The sequence below is a fragment of the Mixophyes fleayi genome, chromosome 5, assembly GCF_038048845.1.
Source record: "Mixophyes fleayi isolate aMixFle1 chromosome 5, aMixFle1.hap1, whole genome shotgun sequence".
Lineage (NCBI taxonomy): Eukaryota > Metazoa > Chordata > Amphibia > Anura > Limnodynastidae > Mixophyes > Mixophyes fleayi.
The window spans coordinates 187,315,649-187,333,989 of NC_134406.1; the positions used below are offsets into that span (position 1 = coordinate 187,315,649).

Genomic DNA, 18,341 nt, shown 5'->3' on the forward strand with positions numbered 1-18,341 from the left:
AGGGAAGGAAAGGCCAAAAATAAGAAAGGGGAAGGGGGGGTACATAGTGGGGAGGAACACTTTATACAACACCAGAATTACAATACAAAGTACAGTACAAGCTATCAACCATGTAGGTCAATTGTGTAACAGAACCATAGAGGTCAAACTCTCAGTGGGTCGACTTTTCACGGTGTGGAACCGGATGGGGGCTCATTCAAGGGGAATGATGAAAGTGAGAGCACTGGGTCAGCTTGGGCCAAAGTTGCCCCCTCACCCTCTGTAGTATACACATGCCAGGCAAACCACTTCATTATGGGTGAGGAAGGGGAGGAGGAATACAGCATCCCCACGGTCTCCATTTCAAAGCTAAACTGTACTTTAGCAATCTCTTTATTTAACAAGGGCAGATTTGGGGATTTCCAGTTCTGTGCCAAAGTTGCTCTTGCAGCAATCAAAATGTGACAAAACACATATCTAGCATGTATAGGGAATTGTGGAGGAAAGTGCTGTAGCAAGGCTACCTCCGGTTCGGGATCTATTCTTTGAGAAGTGACCTTGTTGGCTAATTCAAACACCTGTTCCCAAAATGGTCTGATGAGAGTACAATTCCAAAATATATGCATTATATCCCCTGGTATACCACATTGCCTCCAACAGAATTTAGATTGGGCAGGCCACATTTTATGCAGACGGGTCGGGGTAAGATATAATCTATTAATTAGCTTTACCATCATTTTCGAATGATTCACACATTTGAACATTCGAAATGAATCAACAAACACTTTTTTCCATTGAACACTGGTAAGCGTAATGTCAAGATCTGCTTCCCATTGCAATTGGGATCTGGTCTTAGTTTCCGATGGATTAGGGGTGAGACACTTATACCAGAAAGTGATACCTGGTCTATTAGGTCCCTTTGATAGTCTCGTATAAATTAAGGCTAGGGCTCGGGACATTTCCAATCCCTGTCTGGGGAGGGTGGAAAACCAGTGTCTAATCTGCAAGTATTTATAAAATTCCTGGGTGGGGAGGCGGAATTTGTCTCGTATTTGCGAAAATGACAGTAACTTCTGATTCTCTAATAAGTCAGACCAAATTCTAGCCCCATTCTCTACCCAGAGGTTAAGATTTAGTCCTGAAATACGTTTAGCTACAGTTGTTAGTGAGATATTCATGGTAGGGACAGTAAAATTCTGACTGTTCACTATAAACCTATCCCACATCGCTAGAGAGTCATTAATTATTTTAGGAAGAAGGGCAGTTGCCGGGCTCCATGCCTTAGGGACCCAAATTAAGTCTCCTAGAGGGAACACTCAGCACTCTCTCCAAATCAACCCACGGTTTCTGGTTTGGGAGTAAGGACCAATCTCTAATTTGGGATAACAAACAAGCATTATGATATTTATGTAAGTCTGGTAACACTAGGCCACCTTGTTGCTTAGGCAGACACATCTGAGAGCTAGCTAAACGAGGAGGTTTACTTTTCCATACATAAGTTATCATAATTGACTGCAATTTATCAAACAATGGTTTCGTGATATTAGCAGGTATGGTTCGGAATAGATACATCATTTTCGGTAACACCGCCATCTTAAAGGTCGCCAACCTGCCCAGCCAAGAGACCTCGCAGCAGACCCATGATTTAGTTAATGTAAGAAGCTGCTGTACTAGAGCTGTATAATTTAGGTTAATTGTGCTGTCCAAGGTTGGAGTAATTGTTACGGACTTACCTTATCCCCGCCGCTCCGTCCAGCCGCACTTCCGCATTCAGGACCATGTGACCGCACCCGGAGGCGGTCACATGACCACAACCTAGAGGCGGGGATTTTGAATCCCCTTCTGTATAAAAACCTCACTCTGACACTCGCTGAGTGTCAGAGCAACACTTACCTGTTCCTGGCTCCTGCTCTTCGTGGATTGCAGTGTCTTCCTGTTTCCTGTGTCTCCTGTGTGCTGATCTCTGCCTGTTTGACTTCCCTGGCTCTCTATTCCCTGTGTACCGACCCGGCTTGCTGACCATTCTCCTATTCTTGTGACCCGTGTACCGAACCTGGCTTGTTGACTCCGAGTTGCCTTCTGATTCTGCCTGACTCCATTCCTGTGTACCGAACCGGCTTGTTGACTCCGCTACCACCGCTTCACTCCGCTGTACTACATCTTGAGGCGAACCTGGGGACCGCGACCTGCGACTCCTGGCAGCGAAGCCCACCCCGCCTTGCGGCGGTTCTTGGTGAACACCGGGGAGATCGTTAGACTCCGCACCTCAGGTAAGCCAGCGCTAATCAAGATTAGTAATATAGTATCCAGAATCTGTTACAGTTTGCTCTGACCATGGATACCACAGCTAAAGATCTGTTGGAGCATTTAGTAGGAAGGATGGATAAACAAGAAGCTAACCAAGAGCAACTTTTAAAATTCCTAAATAGTCTATCCACTCGCTTGGATGTTGTCCAGAACACCCTAGTGGCTGGTGGATCACCTGGGCCGGCAGTGGCCCCTGTACCTCAGGCCGCAGCAGCAGCTTCTTCCTCGCAGCTACGGTTACCTAACCCACCTAAGTTCGATGGAGACCCTAAAAATTGCAGAGGATTTTTAAATCAATGCTCCATACAATTCGAGCTTCTACCTGGGAACTTCCCCTCCGGAAAAACGAAAGTGGCCTATGTGATTTCGTTATTGTCCGGTCAAGCTTTAGCATGGGCTTCCCCCTTGTGGGAGAGGGACGACCCCATTCTACATAACTTCAACCTCTTCTTGTCCACCTTCAAGAAAATATTTGATGAGCCAGGAAGGGTGTCCAATGCCGCTTCCGGCTTACTACGTCTCCGCCAGGGAAACCAGTCTGTGGGGCAGTATGCGGTCCTCTTCAGAACCATGGCCTCTGAACTTCGCTGGAACGATGAGGCTCTAGTAGCTACATTCTGGCAGGGCCTTTCAGACCGAATCAAAGACGAGTTGGTATCCCAGGAACTCCCTACGTCTTTGGACGACATTATCTCCCTCTGTGTCAAAGTTGATTTGCGTTTCAAGGAACGTAATTCTGAGAAGGAACAGTCGCGGCGTAGCATGATTCGCTTGGCCCCCAACTTCCAAACCCCTGTTCTTCCCCCTGAAGAGCCCATGCAACTTGGGAGGACCCGCTTATCAGCCGAAGAGAGGGAGAGGAGATTTCGGAACAAGCTGTGTTTATATTGTGGAGAGAGTGGCCATCTTCTGAGTTCTTGTCCCAAACGCTCGGGAAACGACAGGGCCTAACGAGTTCTGGAGCTGTGTCGTTGGGCCTCTTTTCTCAGTGTCAGTCAGTTCCCAATAGTAATGATTGCCTGTCTATTCCCATTTCCCTTCAGTTAGGACAAAAGACCTTCCCGCAGTCGGCTCTTCTAGATTCCGGAGCCGCAGGAAATTTCATTTCTGCCACAGTAGTTAAACAATTCGCTATTCCCACACAAGCCTTGGAACAACCCATCTCTCTGATGGCCATTGATGGGGGAAGAATCCCTGAGGGGTCCATCCTGGTACGCACTATTCCTCTTCTACTTCAGATAGGAGCACTTCATCGGGAGAAGATTTCTTTTCTAGTAATACAAAGATCTACCAACCCAGTCATCCTAGGACTTCCTTGGTTTCGTGCCCACTCTCCCACCTTGGACTGGAAATCTGGTCACATATTGTCCTGGGGACAGTCCTGCTTCTCTCGCTGCCTACAGAGAGTGGTTCCCCCGAATAGTCCCAGACGTACCCAAGAATTTCCTGTGACTCTCCTGCCTGAGCCATACCAAACCTTCTCTGATGTTTTCTGTCAACAAGAGGCCACTAGACTTCCCCCTCACAGAATCTGGGACTGTGGCATTGATCTGATACCTGGTAAACCCATTCCCAGGGGCCGTGTTTACCCCCTTTCCCTCCCGGAATCTAAGGCTATGGAGGAGTACATCCAAGAAAATCTAAACAGGGGCTTCATCCGCAAGTCTGCCTCCCCAGCTGGGGCTGGCTTCTTCTTCGTAAAAAAGAAAGATGGGGGCCTCCGCCCTTGCATTGATTACAGAGGCCTGAATGCCATTACCGTTAAAAATCGGTATCCACTGCCACTGATTTCTGAACTATTTGACCGGATCAAGGGTGCCACCATCTTTTCTAAACTTGACCTCAGAGGAGCGTATAACCTTATACGCATTAAGGAGGGGGATGAATGGAAGACGGCGTTTAACACCCGAGACGGCCACTTTGAATATCTGGTCATGCCTTTCGGGCTATGCAATGCCCCAGCCATATTTCAGAGCTTTATGAATGAGCTGTTTCAAGACCTCTTGTACCAATCTGTAGTCATCTACTTGGACGACATTCTCATCTTTTCTCAAGATCTAGCATCTCATCGTACTCATGTATTGGAGGTCCTCTCTCGTATCCGAAGAAATCAGTTATTTTGCAAATTAGAGAAATGCACCTTCGAGCAGAGACAAATTCCCTTCCTGGGATATATTATTTCGGGCACCGGTCTACAGATGGATCCCACAAAATTGAAAGCCATACTTGACTGGCCCCAACCTTCAGGCCTTAAAGCCACTCAACGCTTCCTAGGATTCTCCAACTATTATCGTCAATTTATCAAGGGGTACTCCTCTCTCGTGGCTCCCATCACAGCATTGACCCGCAAATCTGCTGATGCTGGTATTTGGTCCTCTGAGGCTATCCAAGCCTTTATATTATTAAAGTCTCTCTTTTCATCCGCACCCATTCTTCAACAGCCAGATTGTTCTCGTCCCTTTGTCCTGGAGGTAGATGCCTCTTCTGTTGGCACAGGAGCCGTACTATCACAGCGAGGTCCTTCTGGAAAACTTCATCCCTGCGGATTCTTTTCCCGTCGCTTTTTACCTGCTGAGAGGAATTATGGGATTGGCGACAAAGAGCTCCTGGCCATCAAATTGGCTCTCTCCGAATGGAGACATTTACTAGAAGGAGCGCAATTCCCTATCACCATATATACCAACCATAAGAATTTGCTTTACTTATGCACTGCCCGATGTCTAAATCCTCGTCAAGCAAGGTGGTCCTTATTCTTCTCACGCTTTGATTTCAACATCACTTTTCACTCAGGATCTAAGAACACGAAGGCAGACGCCTTATCTCGCTCTTTTGATCCAGCTGACATGGAATCCTCGGAAGATAAGAAATTCATTGTAAATCCATGTCAAGTATTGGCAGCTACACACCTGAAAAAGGGTTGTCCTCCAGGCAAAACATTCATCTTGCCACATCTACGCACCCGGCTCCTTCACTGGGCTCATCACTCACTCTTCTCTGGGCATGCCGGCATTCGCAAGACCTGGGACTTATTGTCCCGAAGCTACTGGTGGCCTTCCTTGCTGGAGGATGTGAAGAGATTTGTTGCTGCTTGTTCCAAATGTGCTCAACACAAGACCTCTAGGAAGAAGCCTTATGGATGCTTGCTCCCATTACCCATTCCTGATTACCCTTGGTCACAGATCTCCATGGATTTTATCACGGACCTTCCCCCTTCCAAATCCTGTACTGTAGTGCTTGTGGTCACGGATCGCTTCTCTAAAACAGCCCATTTTATTGCTCTCAAAGGCCTTCCTTCTTCCTCCTCCTTAGCCGATATTTTTATTAAAGAAATATTTCGCCTCCATGGCTGTCCTCAACATATTGTCTCCGATAGGGGATCACAATTCATATCAAAATTTTGGCGGTCTTTTTGCAATAAATCCGGGATCAAGCTTGACTTCTCTTCCGCATATCATCCCCAGTCCAATGGGGCTACTGAGAGAACCAACCAAGAATTAGAGAAGTTTCTCAGAATATTTATCTCTAGTAACCAAGACAACTGGGTGGACCTTCTCCCTTGGGCCGAGTTCACCCATAACAACCATTTTCATGAGGCCATCTCTAACTCCCCCTTTTTTGTTCTGTATGGCTGCCATCCTAGACTACCCACCTTCTCTCAAGTCTCATCTTCTGAAGTTCCAGCAGTGGACTCTCTGGTTCGTAACTTCTCTGATATTTGGGAACAAACCAAGACAAACTTAAAACAAGCAACTACTCGTTCCAAAAAATTCTACGATAAAAGGAGAAGAATGACTCCAAGTTTTGCAGTTGGTGACAGGGTATGGCTATCCACCCAGAACATTCGTTTAAAGGTTCCCAGTAAAAAATTTGCTCCCAAGTTTATTGGCCCATTTGCTATATCTGAGATTATTAATCCCGTAGCCTTTAGATTGAGTCTGCCTCCCTCCTTACGCATACCCAATGTCTTCCATGTCTCCTTGTTAAAACCGATGGTAACCAACAGATTCTCCACCTCATCCAGAACTCCTCCTCCTGCTGTGGATCGGGATCAAGTGGAATACGAGATTAAAACTATCCTAGATTCTCGTAAAGTTCAAGGTGCCATACAGTTCTTGGTGGATTGGAAGGGTTACGGCCCTGAGGAGCGCTCATGGGTAAGAGCCATTGACCTACATGCTCCCCGTCTACTTAAATCCTTCCATAAAAAATTTCCTTTGAAACCCTATTAGGTGTTTCGGAGTCCACCTTTATGGCAGGGGGTACTGTTACGGACTTACCTTATCCCCGCCGCTCCGTCCAGCCGCACTTCCGCATTCAGGACCATGTGACCGCACCCGGAGGCGGTCACATGACCACAACCTAGAGGCGGGGATTTTGAATCCCCTTCTGTATAAAAACCTCACTCTGACACTCGCTGAGTGTCAGAGCAACACTTACCTGTTCCTGGCTCCTGCTCTTCGTGGATTGCAGTGTCTTCCTGTTTCCTGTGTCTCCTGTGTGCTGATCTCTGCCTGTTTGACTTCCCTGGCTCTCTATTCCCTGTGTACCGACCCGGCTTGCTGACCATTCTCCTATTCTTGTGACCCGTGTACCGAACCTGGCTTGTTGACTCCGAGTTGCCTTCTGATTCTGCCTGACTCCATTCCTGTGTACCGAACCGGCTTGTTGACTCCGCTACCACCGCTTCACTCCGCTGTACTACATCTTGAGGCGAACCTGGGGACCGCGACCTGCGACTCCTGGCAGCGAAGCCCACCCCGCCTTGCGGTGGTTCTTGGTGAACACCGGGGAGATCGTTAGACTCCGCACCTCAGGTAAGCCAGCGCTAATCAAGATTAGTAATATAGTATCCAGAATCTGTTACAGTAATCTGGATGCCTAAATACGGGAGAGCAATTTTTTTCCAGGAGTATTGGAAGGTTTTTTTTAAACTGCTCTACTCTCAAAGGAGTGATGTTTACTGGGAGGGCTTCTAATTTATAGTAAGACGCGCGACTATATGCATCAAGTATGTTATGTAACGCCGGCAGCGAGGTCTCCGGGCTGGTCACAAATAATAAGACATCATCAGCAAACAAACATAATTTGTGTGTGGTGTTCTTAATGTTGATCCCTGGAAATAATGGTGAAGATCTAACAGCTATCGCAAGGGGTTCCATTGCCAAAACAAAAATCAGTGGTGATAGCGGGCACCCCTGCCTTGTACTGTTTGAGATCTGGAAACCATCCGACACAAAACCATTACTAAATACCTTAGCTGAAGCATTAGAGTATAGTGCGGAGATAGCTGACAAAAATTTGCCTTTAAATCTGAACCGGAGAAGGACCCTCACCATATATCCCCAATGTAGTCTATCGAAAGTCTTCTCAGCTTCAAGGGAGAGAGAGCTATTACTTCCGACTGGGACTTCGACACCCATTCTAGAATGTTAAGCACCCTTCTAGTATTATCTGAAGCTTGACGCCACAGGACAAATCCCACCTGGTCAGGATGAGCCAGTTCTGGGAGAAGATCATTAAGCCTATTCGCTATCAATTTAGCGTAGATTTTAATATCTGAATTTAGGAGGGCTATTGGTCTGTAATTGAGACACGAGGTAAGGTCCTTCCCCGGCTTAGGAATGGTAACCAGCTGAGACTCCAACATTTCAGGTGGGAATGACCCTTGAGATGTGCCTTCATTGAACAATTGCTCAAGTAGTGGGAGGAGTTCCTCCTGAAATGTCATGTAAAAGCCCTTTACATAACCATCCGGCCCTGGAGCCTTATCTGAGGGCAATTTCTTAATAACTTCCTGTATCTCAGCTCAGGACTATGGAGCAAACAGGGCGGCCTCTGTCACTGAGTCTATTGTCAGGATATTTAAGCTGTGCAAAAACCCCTCTATGTCTTCCGGGCTTGGTTGGTGGGTAGAACTATCGTCCTTCAGATTATATAGCTTGGAGTAATAATGAGCAAACATGTTGGCAATATCCCTGGGATTAGAGAATTTCTTTCCTGAAGAGTCTATCAAATATTTAATTCTGTTCTGGGCCTGTTGGCTTCTAAGTTTCCTAGCTCGGTTCCCAGCCACATAGAATCTTTGTTGAAGTCTCGTTAATGCCAGTTGGGTCTTAGACAGTAACATTTTCTGAAGTTGAGCTCTAACTAAAGTGATTTCTTTTTTCAACTCTTTAGAGGGACACATTTTATTCTGGGTATCTAACTTGCATAGTTTACCTTCAAGTTCTTTTTGTAAGTATGCATTAGCCCTTTTCCCAAATTACGCCAATAGCCTAGAAAAGGCTAAGGAGGGGCCCGAAACACCCGTGTACTTGTTTTATTATATTGATAAATTAGAATATAAAGTCTCTCAATGCATAAAACAAGTAAGGCGCTTCGTATGTGAGATGCCATTCTTCAACGCTTGCTGATCTAACTTCCTAGTCTTGCTGAACTACAGGCAAAATAATACAGAGGTACTTATATCTATCATTTGGTACCAATCGGGCTCTATATCCAGGGGCACCAAGAAGGGAGGGCAGCTACTAATTACCAGGGGCCAGGCATTCCAGGCCCGCACTGCAGGCCATCAACTTTTCTTTTTTTTTTGTTCTTTAATTTTTTTCATTAACTTGTCGGTGTCAGGCGCTGTCTCTGCACGCATGTTATGTGCCAGGGACGGCTGCCTTCTGGGTCTCCTCTAACATGTCCCGTTGCTAGGCAATGGTGCGCTACCACCGCGTCTCCGTTACAGGCAACGGAGACGCTAGCAGCGTCTTCCTATCGGCGGTCAGCTGTTCTGACCACCGATTTCACTGCCACCAGTGAGCGAGATTTTTCATCTATTTATTTCTGGCTCTGGTGCCATTAGGGTGCCAGAGTATGTAGGTCACACTAGTCTCCAGCACCTTTGTATGTCTTCTAGCTATCTGCCTGACTCCCTGGATTCTGACCCGGTTCTGACTGACTACTCTTTTGGATCTCCCTCTGGATATATTGATCTCCTGGTATTGAACTCTGGCATTCTGACCTCGCTCCTGTCTGCTCCTTCGGTACCTGTATTGCCCGTACAGTTTGGCCTTGGACTACATGACTACTCTTGTTCACCTACACCTCTCTGGTAGCTATCTGGGAGGGCCGCTACCTGCACGTCTTTGCAGCGAACCACATACTCCCTTGCGTAGGTCCCTGGTGAAGACCAGAGGGGTGCTTAGACTCCACGCCTCAAACTTAGAAGCGCCAATACCGGCAGGTAAGACCTTCAGAACAAGTCTGTTCTTGACAGTTGGGAGGGGCGTAGCTAAATGGGAGAGTGGGTGGAGCTAATTGGACCTGCCCTGTCACTAATGGAGTCAGGCAGCCAGGCAACAAATCAGACTGCTGCCAGGCTGCCTGTCATTAAAGGGTGTGGCCTCAGAGCTATCAGCCTGGAGAGAATGTATGGCAGCAGATAAATACAAGGGGGGTGTTATATGTCTGGCATTGTATATGTATGTGGAATTATGTGTGAATGGCAGTGTGTGTTTGTGTATTTGGCAGAGTGTGTATGTATGTGTGTATATATAACCCCCTGTTACCTCCTTCTCAAGCCCTGGCTTGTGTGTGCAGGTGTTTCTTTGGAGGTAGTGGGACACAGGTGATGTCACTTTGTGGTGCAGTGCAATAAAAGTCACAATAATTTGGGTGTCAGACCATAATCACAAACTGAACTCTTTATTTACACTCCTCTTCCTCCAGCACTAATCATAATGGTTGCAGCAATACAGTAATACCACTACCACTATATATACTCTACTATATGTACTGAAAATCTATTACTGAAGGTGTATCAGGTAGTACTATACAGCTAGCCAGATATGGTAGTGATACTGCACCTATCAGTTGGGTCTTTCAATAACCTTCCCACGTCCAGCACTGCTCCCGGCTTTGGTGTCCATGTAATGACATCTGACATTTTATTAATTAGTTGATTGAGAGTTGTAGCATCATTCTTCAAATTTGTTTCCTTAATATATCTATTTTGGAAAGAATATGAAATATATAAAGTATAACTTTGTATGCCTGTGATATGACAGTCAATTATATATAATTCAATAAGTTATTTCTTTGCAGAAGTATTTATCAATAACAAACCATTGACATGAAAGTGTAAAATTTGGAAAGTGAATTGCAGAGGTGGGGGAGGAATGAATTATAGGTGGGGAGGGATAATTCATTTCAGAGAGAGAAAATTAATTACAGGGGGTGGAAGGTAGAATTAATTACAAGGGAGAGACAATGACATGCGGAGGAGGAAGATTAAATAACAAGGGTAGAAAGAGAATGAACTACTGGGGATGAATTACAGGAGAGGTATCGGGGGGAGACAAGAACAACAGTGGGGGTTGAGGATATAGGTGCTGGTGGTGGCAAATTAATTACAGGAAGTGTGATGGAGAAATTAGTGGATAGTTAGTTACAGCATATATGTATATGTTACATCTAATGTCGATAGATAGATGTATTATTCACATATGACTGCAGCAGCCAGTACTCCAATGTCCTAATTCTGTTAAAAAATGAAAGAACATATGTGAGACATAGAGCAAATGCAAGTATGCTGGAGGAGTACCTGATGCCACCTGAGACAATGTAAAGTATGGGGCTGTTTTAATGCTGGTAAGGTGGGAGATTTACACAGAGTGCAAAGAATAATGAATCAGAAAGGTTACCACTTTATTTTAAAATGTCATGTAATACCCTGTGGTCAGCGCTTGATTAATGCAAATTTCGGCATGCAGCAGGACAACGATCCAAGCTATTAAGAACTATTTGGTGAAGAAACAGAGACCCGGAGTACTATCTTTGATGGACTGACTGACATAATCACAAAACTCTCAACCTTATTGAGCTCTTGTGAGATGAGTTTGACTGTACGGTCAGGGAAAAATACCCTACAAATCAGTCACAACTCTGGGAAGAGCTACAGAAGTCATGGATACAAATTTCTTCAAACTTTCTTATTCTAGTTTGATAAATAGAACATTTATATTAAATAATAATAAGTTACAACATTGACAATGTATTGACTATAATTTCAGGTCAATTTAATGGTGCTGTGATTTAAACAAAAATATAAATTCTTTCAAAAACCAAGAAGTTTCTTAGTACTTCCAAACTTTTGCATGCTAGTGTATATATACTTATAAATAAAAAATCTGAAAAGGGGGCTCGGCTCTATGAATTTGAAAACCTCTGCTCTAAGAGTAGTTAAGTTGCACTTACATTATTTATGCTTCTCACATTAAGGGTACATTTTACTTACTAAATTAAACATTTGTAATCTTTTTTGATGTGCCATAATTGCACAGAAACACAAAGGCCAAATGTATATTTACACTTCTAAAATGTTTGCAGAATATATTTCCTCCTTCTAATATGCAATTAGCATTAACATAATAGCATTTCCAGAACATGTGTCTAGCATGATGGTACAGGGAATTTGTATATACTGTTTATGTAGAAAATGCTAAATGGTTAAAGGTCTACTCAACTTTTTCAGCTACATGAGAATGAGAAAGTCAGTTTTATGTGAAGTGCCGCAGATACTTATCTTACAGAAAAAGTTAAACAGCAAAAAAATGTTTGTCAGCAACGTTTTATTTAACTTTTTTGGCTTGATAGATTAGGGTGTGAGCAGGGCCAGATTAACCATAGGGCTAACTGGGCTACAGCACAGGGGCCTCGGGCATCCAGGGGGCCCTTTTAAGTGCTCAGCAGCAGTATTGATCGGTCGGGGCGGGGGCGCCCCCGGCGCGATCAGTGCTGCTGAGCACTTTCACTGCGGTCCTTCCCCGGCGCGCTGTAGTCTCCTTACTGAGGAGATCTCGTGAGTTTCACTCTCATGAGATCTCCTCAGTAAAGAGCGTACAGCGCGCCGGGGAAGGACTGCAATGCCAGGAGAAGGAGGTAAGTGCCTTTGGGGCAGCTCGGCTCACCGGGGGGGGGGGGGCTCAGATCACTGGGGGGGCCCTCACGGGGGAATGGAGGCCCCCTTAGCCCAGGGGCCTCCATTCCCTTAATCTGGCCCTGGGTGTGAGTGCCTCTTGTAAGTATATACAGGTCAATATAAAGGTCAATAATGTACATGTGATTCCCATTACTAAACTGTGCACGAGCAGTGAACTTGGATTTCTGAAGCAATGACTATGGGGGAAAATTTACCAGCTTTTTATGGTGCTTTTCAAATTGCTACAAATCACCATCTGTTTTGATCCCCAAAAAAAGCATTTATTTAAAATATTATTATATTATTGAAGGGTAAAAATTCAAACTGCTGGCGATGTGTATTATATAAATTAACATATTAACAAGTACAGAAAATATTATGTTTTAATAAAGAAATTAAAGAAATCATTTACTTATCTTAGGCAAGATCTACGTGACCTAGTCTGATAACAAACAATAAAATAAATAATGTGATAATTGTCATAAAATGAATAGCAGGATGAGGGCCGAAGTACAGGAATAAGGAGTATAGACAGGATAGGGGGTAAAGATAGGAAAATGTCAGTATAATAAGTCTGATAAAGCCAGATAAAGAAAATAGCGTGACACCTGGTCAATGTCTGAATAAAATGTGGAATTTTACCAAAAGTGCTGAAACAAACATTATACGTAATTAAGAAGAAACTTGATTGGTTTAACGAAATCATTATGTCATTTTGATTATAAAATATATGTATGCTAAAAATAGACTCTGTACCTTATAAAATCTCAGCTGATTCTGACACCTTTATGACATTTACGTTGTTACCTGTACTGAATAAACATCTATATTGCATCAAAGACTGTTCATCATTTTCAATCCATATTGTTTGGTGATTGTACCACCTTATTCAGCGCTCTTAGGTTCTGAACCATCCTATAGCAATTTTGGGTACTCTTGGGGTTCCCTTTTTCGGGACTGGGAAAATCGGTAAGTTTGCTGGACTCATACATTTTACCAATATGCATTGTTTGAGAAGGGATTGTATAACTGGATACATACCCTGTTCTACATCTGGCTTGAGTGGGTATTGTCGTATTCTAGGTGGAGACATCCCTGGCTGTAAATCAATATGAATGTGTGCTACGTCACTCATTAGGAATATATCCTGTGAGTCTCTGGCCCATAAATCTTCTGGGACTTCATCCAACATATCCTCAATATCTGTGGTAAAAACTGATCTGGTTGCCCCGGTGTCTATTAGCATTGAATAATGATCTTTACTTATTTGCATATCAATTGCTGGTTCTGGAAGGGGTTTAAGCAATGCTGCAAGTACACTGGTATAACCCTTATCCAATGGGTGAGGCTCAGTCATTTGTTCATTACGTGGAACAAAGGACTGTGAATTGGGGTTAATCATCTGGCAAATGTTGTGGTCTCTCTGTTGTGGATTTGAGTTCCCATATGAGGGGCGATACGGTCCTCTAGTTGATGACACAAAACGTCCACCCTGTCCTATGGGATGAGTAGGAGGTCTTGAATATGGAGTGTAGCGCTGTAGTGATTGAAACACTGGACAATCTCGCTGGAAATGTCCTGTCATACCACAAGAAAAACATTGGTTAGAACTCAATTTTGCAAAATCATGAGTTACTCCTCTATTTGTCTGAGTCTGCCTAGGATAGTGTTTGATTTGTGTAGTAAATGTACCTTGTCCTTTATCTCCTATCTTGTCTTTCTTATTAATCTCATTCTGTAATGTTTTTATTTGAAGGGACATAAGTCTCTCCTTCGCTTTAGTTTTCATTTGAAAAATGTTTTTCTCATGTCTGTCTGCTGATTCTAACAACACTGGCAAATCAATAGCTTTCCAGTCTGGGTGTGATATGGTAACCCTGTCTCTTAACTGTTCACTTAACCCACCCATCATCATCATCATCATCATCATTTATTTATATAACGCCACTAATTTCGCAGTGCTGTACAGAGAACTCATTCACATCAGTCCCTGCCCCATTGGAGCTTACAGTCTAAATTCCCTAATACAGACACACACTCACACAAACAGACAGACAGACAGACAGAGAGAGGAAGACAGACAGACAGACAGAGAGGGAGGGAGACAGACAGACAGACTAGGGTAAATTTTTGATAGCAGCCAATTAACCTAACAGTATGTTTTGAAAAGTTCTTTCACCATAGTCTTAATTTGATTATCTTCCAGATTAGTAAATCCAGCATTTTGCTTGATGTTTTCTAGTAACCGCTTGTGATATTCTACAACAGTCTCTGATAATTCTTGTTTAGTCATGTATAATTTAGAGCAATCAGTTTGCTGTGGGAAGGCTAATTTCAATTCTGTTAGAAACTTTACCACAATTGTGCTGTGTTGATCAGCTGTCGAATGTGAGGAAGTAACCGCATCAGAGACAATTTTTTTATAATCTATTTTACCATCTGGTCACATTGCCATGATCAATTGTCTCCAATCTTTTTCAGTGGGTTCATGTAAAGCAGATATGGTGTGCACATATTTACAACTCTGCTGTAAATTCTTTTTAGGATCTGGAAAGCTCTTAACTATAGATTGTAAAATCAGTTTGACACCATGGAGCTCAGCCCATAGAGGTACCTGTCTATCACCTTCAGCTGCTTCACCTGGGACTGTGAAAACACTTACTGGCTGAAACTGTTGTGCTCCTTTCTTTTTCATTTTAGTTACACTTTTAGGCTGCACTGGGGGTCTAGTTGCTTTCCTTTGTTCTGCCTTTTCTTTAACAAGTCCTTGCTGTGTTTTCTTCCATAAGGCTTCTCTATGGTTTTGCAGCTCTTTCCAAACTTTCTCTAATCTGAGTTGATTGCCTTGCCTCCCATGGTGTTTCTATGCTAGCATTTCTTATCCTTACCCCCTCTAGAATACTTCTTCCCCTGTCAGTTATTGGGTATCATCTAATTTTTCCCTTTTTATTTTTAAACCACTAGCCTGGGGCTTCTCTTCTTCTACCTCTGATTCCTCGGAATCCTCCGAATCTGTTTGTAACTGTTCCACTATCAATGGTTCATCCTCATTCTTTATACTCAGTTTTGTCATAGCCTGAATAGCTTCTGATTCTAGGCTAGATTGATGTGAATGTACATAAGTAGGAGCTGATGCTTACACTACCTGTTTTTCCTCTAATCGTGGAGCCTGTCTTACTTCTGCTCTGTGTGCTCTAGCTGCTGCCGCAGCTAAGGTAGCCATTTGCATTTCATCCTCCCACTGCTAATCTGAGACACCAATAATGTTTTCTGGGTATAGTGGGCAATAGACAGGAGGTAGCAAATTTTAAGAGTAGCATGGTACCTTTTTATCTGTTTTTGTTAGTTTATATAACCTGGACTGTTCATACCATTTATCTAAACATTTTAATTGCTTTACTCTTGTTTTTGTTCTTCTAAGGAATGCAATTTTATCTCTTACTAAGTCTAACATTGAAAGTTCCGCTTTCCGGAAAACATTTCTCTTCACCTTTAGTCATCTTTTCCCATTGCCTACAGTATTTTACATAATCCTGACTAAGATTCTCCATAATCCCATAAGCACTCTTTGCTTGGGCACAAAAAGGTTTTCTTCTTTATTTATACCTGCTCCCATACTTGATTCTGGTTCTAAGCAAATATCTTATAAAGTGATACGTCTATCAGCAGAAAACAACTTTATTCTCTTATTAACTCTTATTTAATTTATTTACATAAGTCTGTCCCTTTTAACTTCAGTATGTCCCTTAGTATTTATTCACAAACACTGGGTGATCAGTCCACTTTTTTTGTAAACAAAGTATTCATAACTTTTATCTCCTTTAATTAAAGCAATAAAACAATATTTATAGGTTCTTGCTCTAGCAATCACTAGCAACTGTCTTCGCACGCTATCTCAAAACAAATAATCATAAAACATAAAATATACTTACCAAGTTGAGCATTGTTCAGTTTGTCTTCCCTTCTGTTTGAGAGTTGAAGACAGCAGCAGTACGTACAGACCGGACAATCGAGCCCCCAAATGTTGTATTATCCGCCCTTTTTATACACATAAAAGGTAGATTTTCATGTGCTTTTAATTATTCAAACTGGTACATAGAATTCAGTAAGCATTGGTGGTTCAAGTGAGTCCCACACCTGAAACCGTTATGCTAACTGAATTCTATGTACCAGTTTGAATAATTAAAAGTACATGAAAAGTACCTTTTATGTGTATAAAAAGGGCGGATGGACAATTGAGCCCCAAATGTTGTGTTAATGTATATAATGAATACTTATTGTGGAAATAATAATTCACAATAATCCATATTATTACAATAAGTATTGATTATATACATTAACATAACAACAAGCACAGAAAATATTATGTTTTAATACTTGCACTTTAAGAAATAATTTACTTATTTTTAGAGATGAGCGCACTCGGATTTCCTGAATCCGAGCCCACCCGAACGTTGCCGATCCGAGTCGGATCCGAGACAGATCCGGGTATTGGCGCCAAATTCAAATCTGAAACTGAGGCTCTGACTCATAATCCCGTTGTCGGATCTCGCGATACTCAATCCTATAAATTCCCCGCTAGTCGCCGCCATCTTCACTCGGGCATTGATCAGGGTAGAGGGAGGGTGTGTTAGGTGGTCCTCTGTCCTGGTAGATCTCGTGCTGTGCTGTTTAGTTCTGTGCTGTGCTGTTTAGTTCTGTGCTGTGCTGTGCTGTGCTGTGCTGTGTTCTGCAGTATCAGTCCAGTGGTGCTGTGTGCTGTGCTCTGTCCTTCTGAGGTCAGTGGTGCTGCTGGGTCCTGTGCTGTGTCCTGTTCAGTCCAGTGGTGCTGTGTCCTGTGCTCTGTGCTTCTAAGGGCATAGTTATTTCCCCAATATTCCCCTGTGTTTAAAAAAATAAAAAAAAGTTATTTAAAAAAATACCAAAAACGAATTTAATTTTTTTTAATTACCACAAAATTTGCACAACCAATCCTGCAGTATAAGCCCATTGGTACTGCAATATTACCAAGTTCACACATTCAGCAGTAAAAGTCCAGTGGTACTGCAATATTACAAAGTTCACACATTCTGCAGTATCAGTCCAGTGGTGCTGTGTCCTGTGCTCTGTCCTGCTGAGTTCCATAGTGCTGCTGGGTCCTGTGCCATGTCCTGTTCAGTCCAGTGGTGCTGTGTCCTGTGCTCTGTGCTTCTAAGGGCATAGTTATTTCCCCATTATTCCCAAGTTTTTAAAAAATAAAAAAAAAGTAAAAAAAAATAAAAAATTAAAAATTAAAAAAAAAATATATAATTATAACCAAATTTGCAAAACCAATCCAGCAGTATAAGTCCATTGGTACTGCAATATTACAAAGTTCACACATTCAGCAGTAAAAGTCCAGTGGTTCTGCGATATTACAAAGTTCACACATTCTGCAGTATCAGTCCAGTGGTGCTGTGTCCTGTGCTCTGTCCTGCTGAGTTCAGTAGTGCTGCTGGGTCCTGTTCAGTCCAGTGGTGCTGTGTCCTGTGCTCTGTGCTTCTAAGGGCATAGTTATTTCCCCATTATTCCCAAGTTTTTAAAAAATAAAAAAAAAGTTATAAAAAAAATTAAAATAAAAAATTAAAAAAAAAAATAATTATAACCAAATTTGCAAAGCCAATCCAGCAGTATATAAGCCCATTGGTACTGCAATATTACCAAGTTCACACATTCAGCAGTAAAAGTCCAGTGGTACTGCTATTACAAAGTTCACTGATTCAGCAGTATAAGTCCAGTGCTACTCTCCTGTGCCGCATATAATTTTTAAAGGCTTTGCCGAGTGTGTGTGGCTTAGGGGTACGCTCTCTTGTGCTACATATAATGGAAAACCAAAATTTGGAGGATAAAGTAGGGAAAGATCAAGACCCACTTCCTCCTAATGCTGAAGCTGCTGCCACTAGTCATGACATAGACGATGAAATGCCATCAACGTCGTCTGGCAAGCCGATGCCCAATCTCCTAGTACAGGGCATGTAAAATCCAAAAAGCCCAAGTTCTCAAAAAATAGCAAAAAGAGAAACTTAAAATCATCTGAGGAGAAACGTAAAGTTGGCAATATGCCATT

General features: G+C 42.9%; 1 protein-coding gene across 1 annotated transcript in view; it reads right to left on the reverse strand.

Moving 5' to 3' along the window:
- The window catches only part of LOC142159505 (cytidine monophosphate-N-acetylneuraminic acid hydroxylase-like), a 158,814-nt gene that overhangs the window by 74,552 nt on the left and 65,921 nt on the right, over positions 1-18,341 (reverse strand). Inside the window, exon 10 of the mRNA XM_075214400.1 lies at positions 10,143-10,283. Coding sequence (XP_075070501.1) covers positions 10,143-10,283 — 141 coding nt within the window. The remainder of the gene's footprint in view (positions 1-10,142; positions 10,284-18,341) is intronic.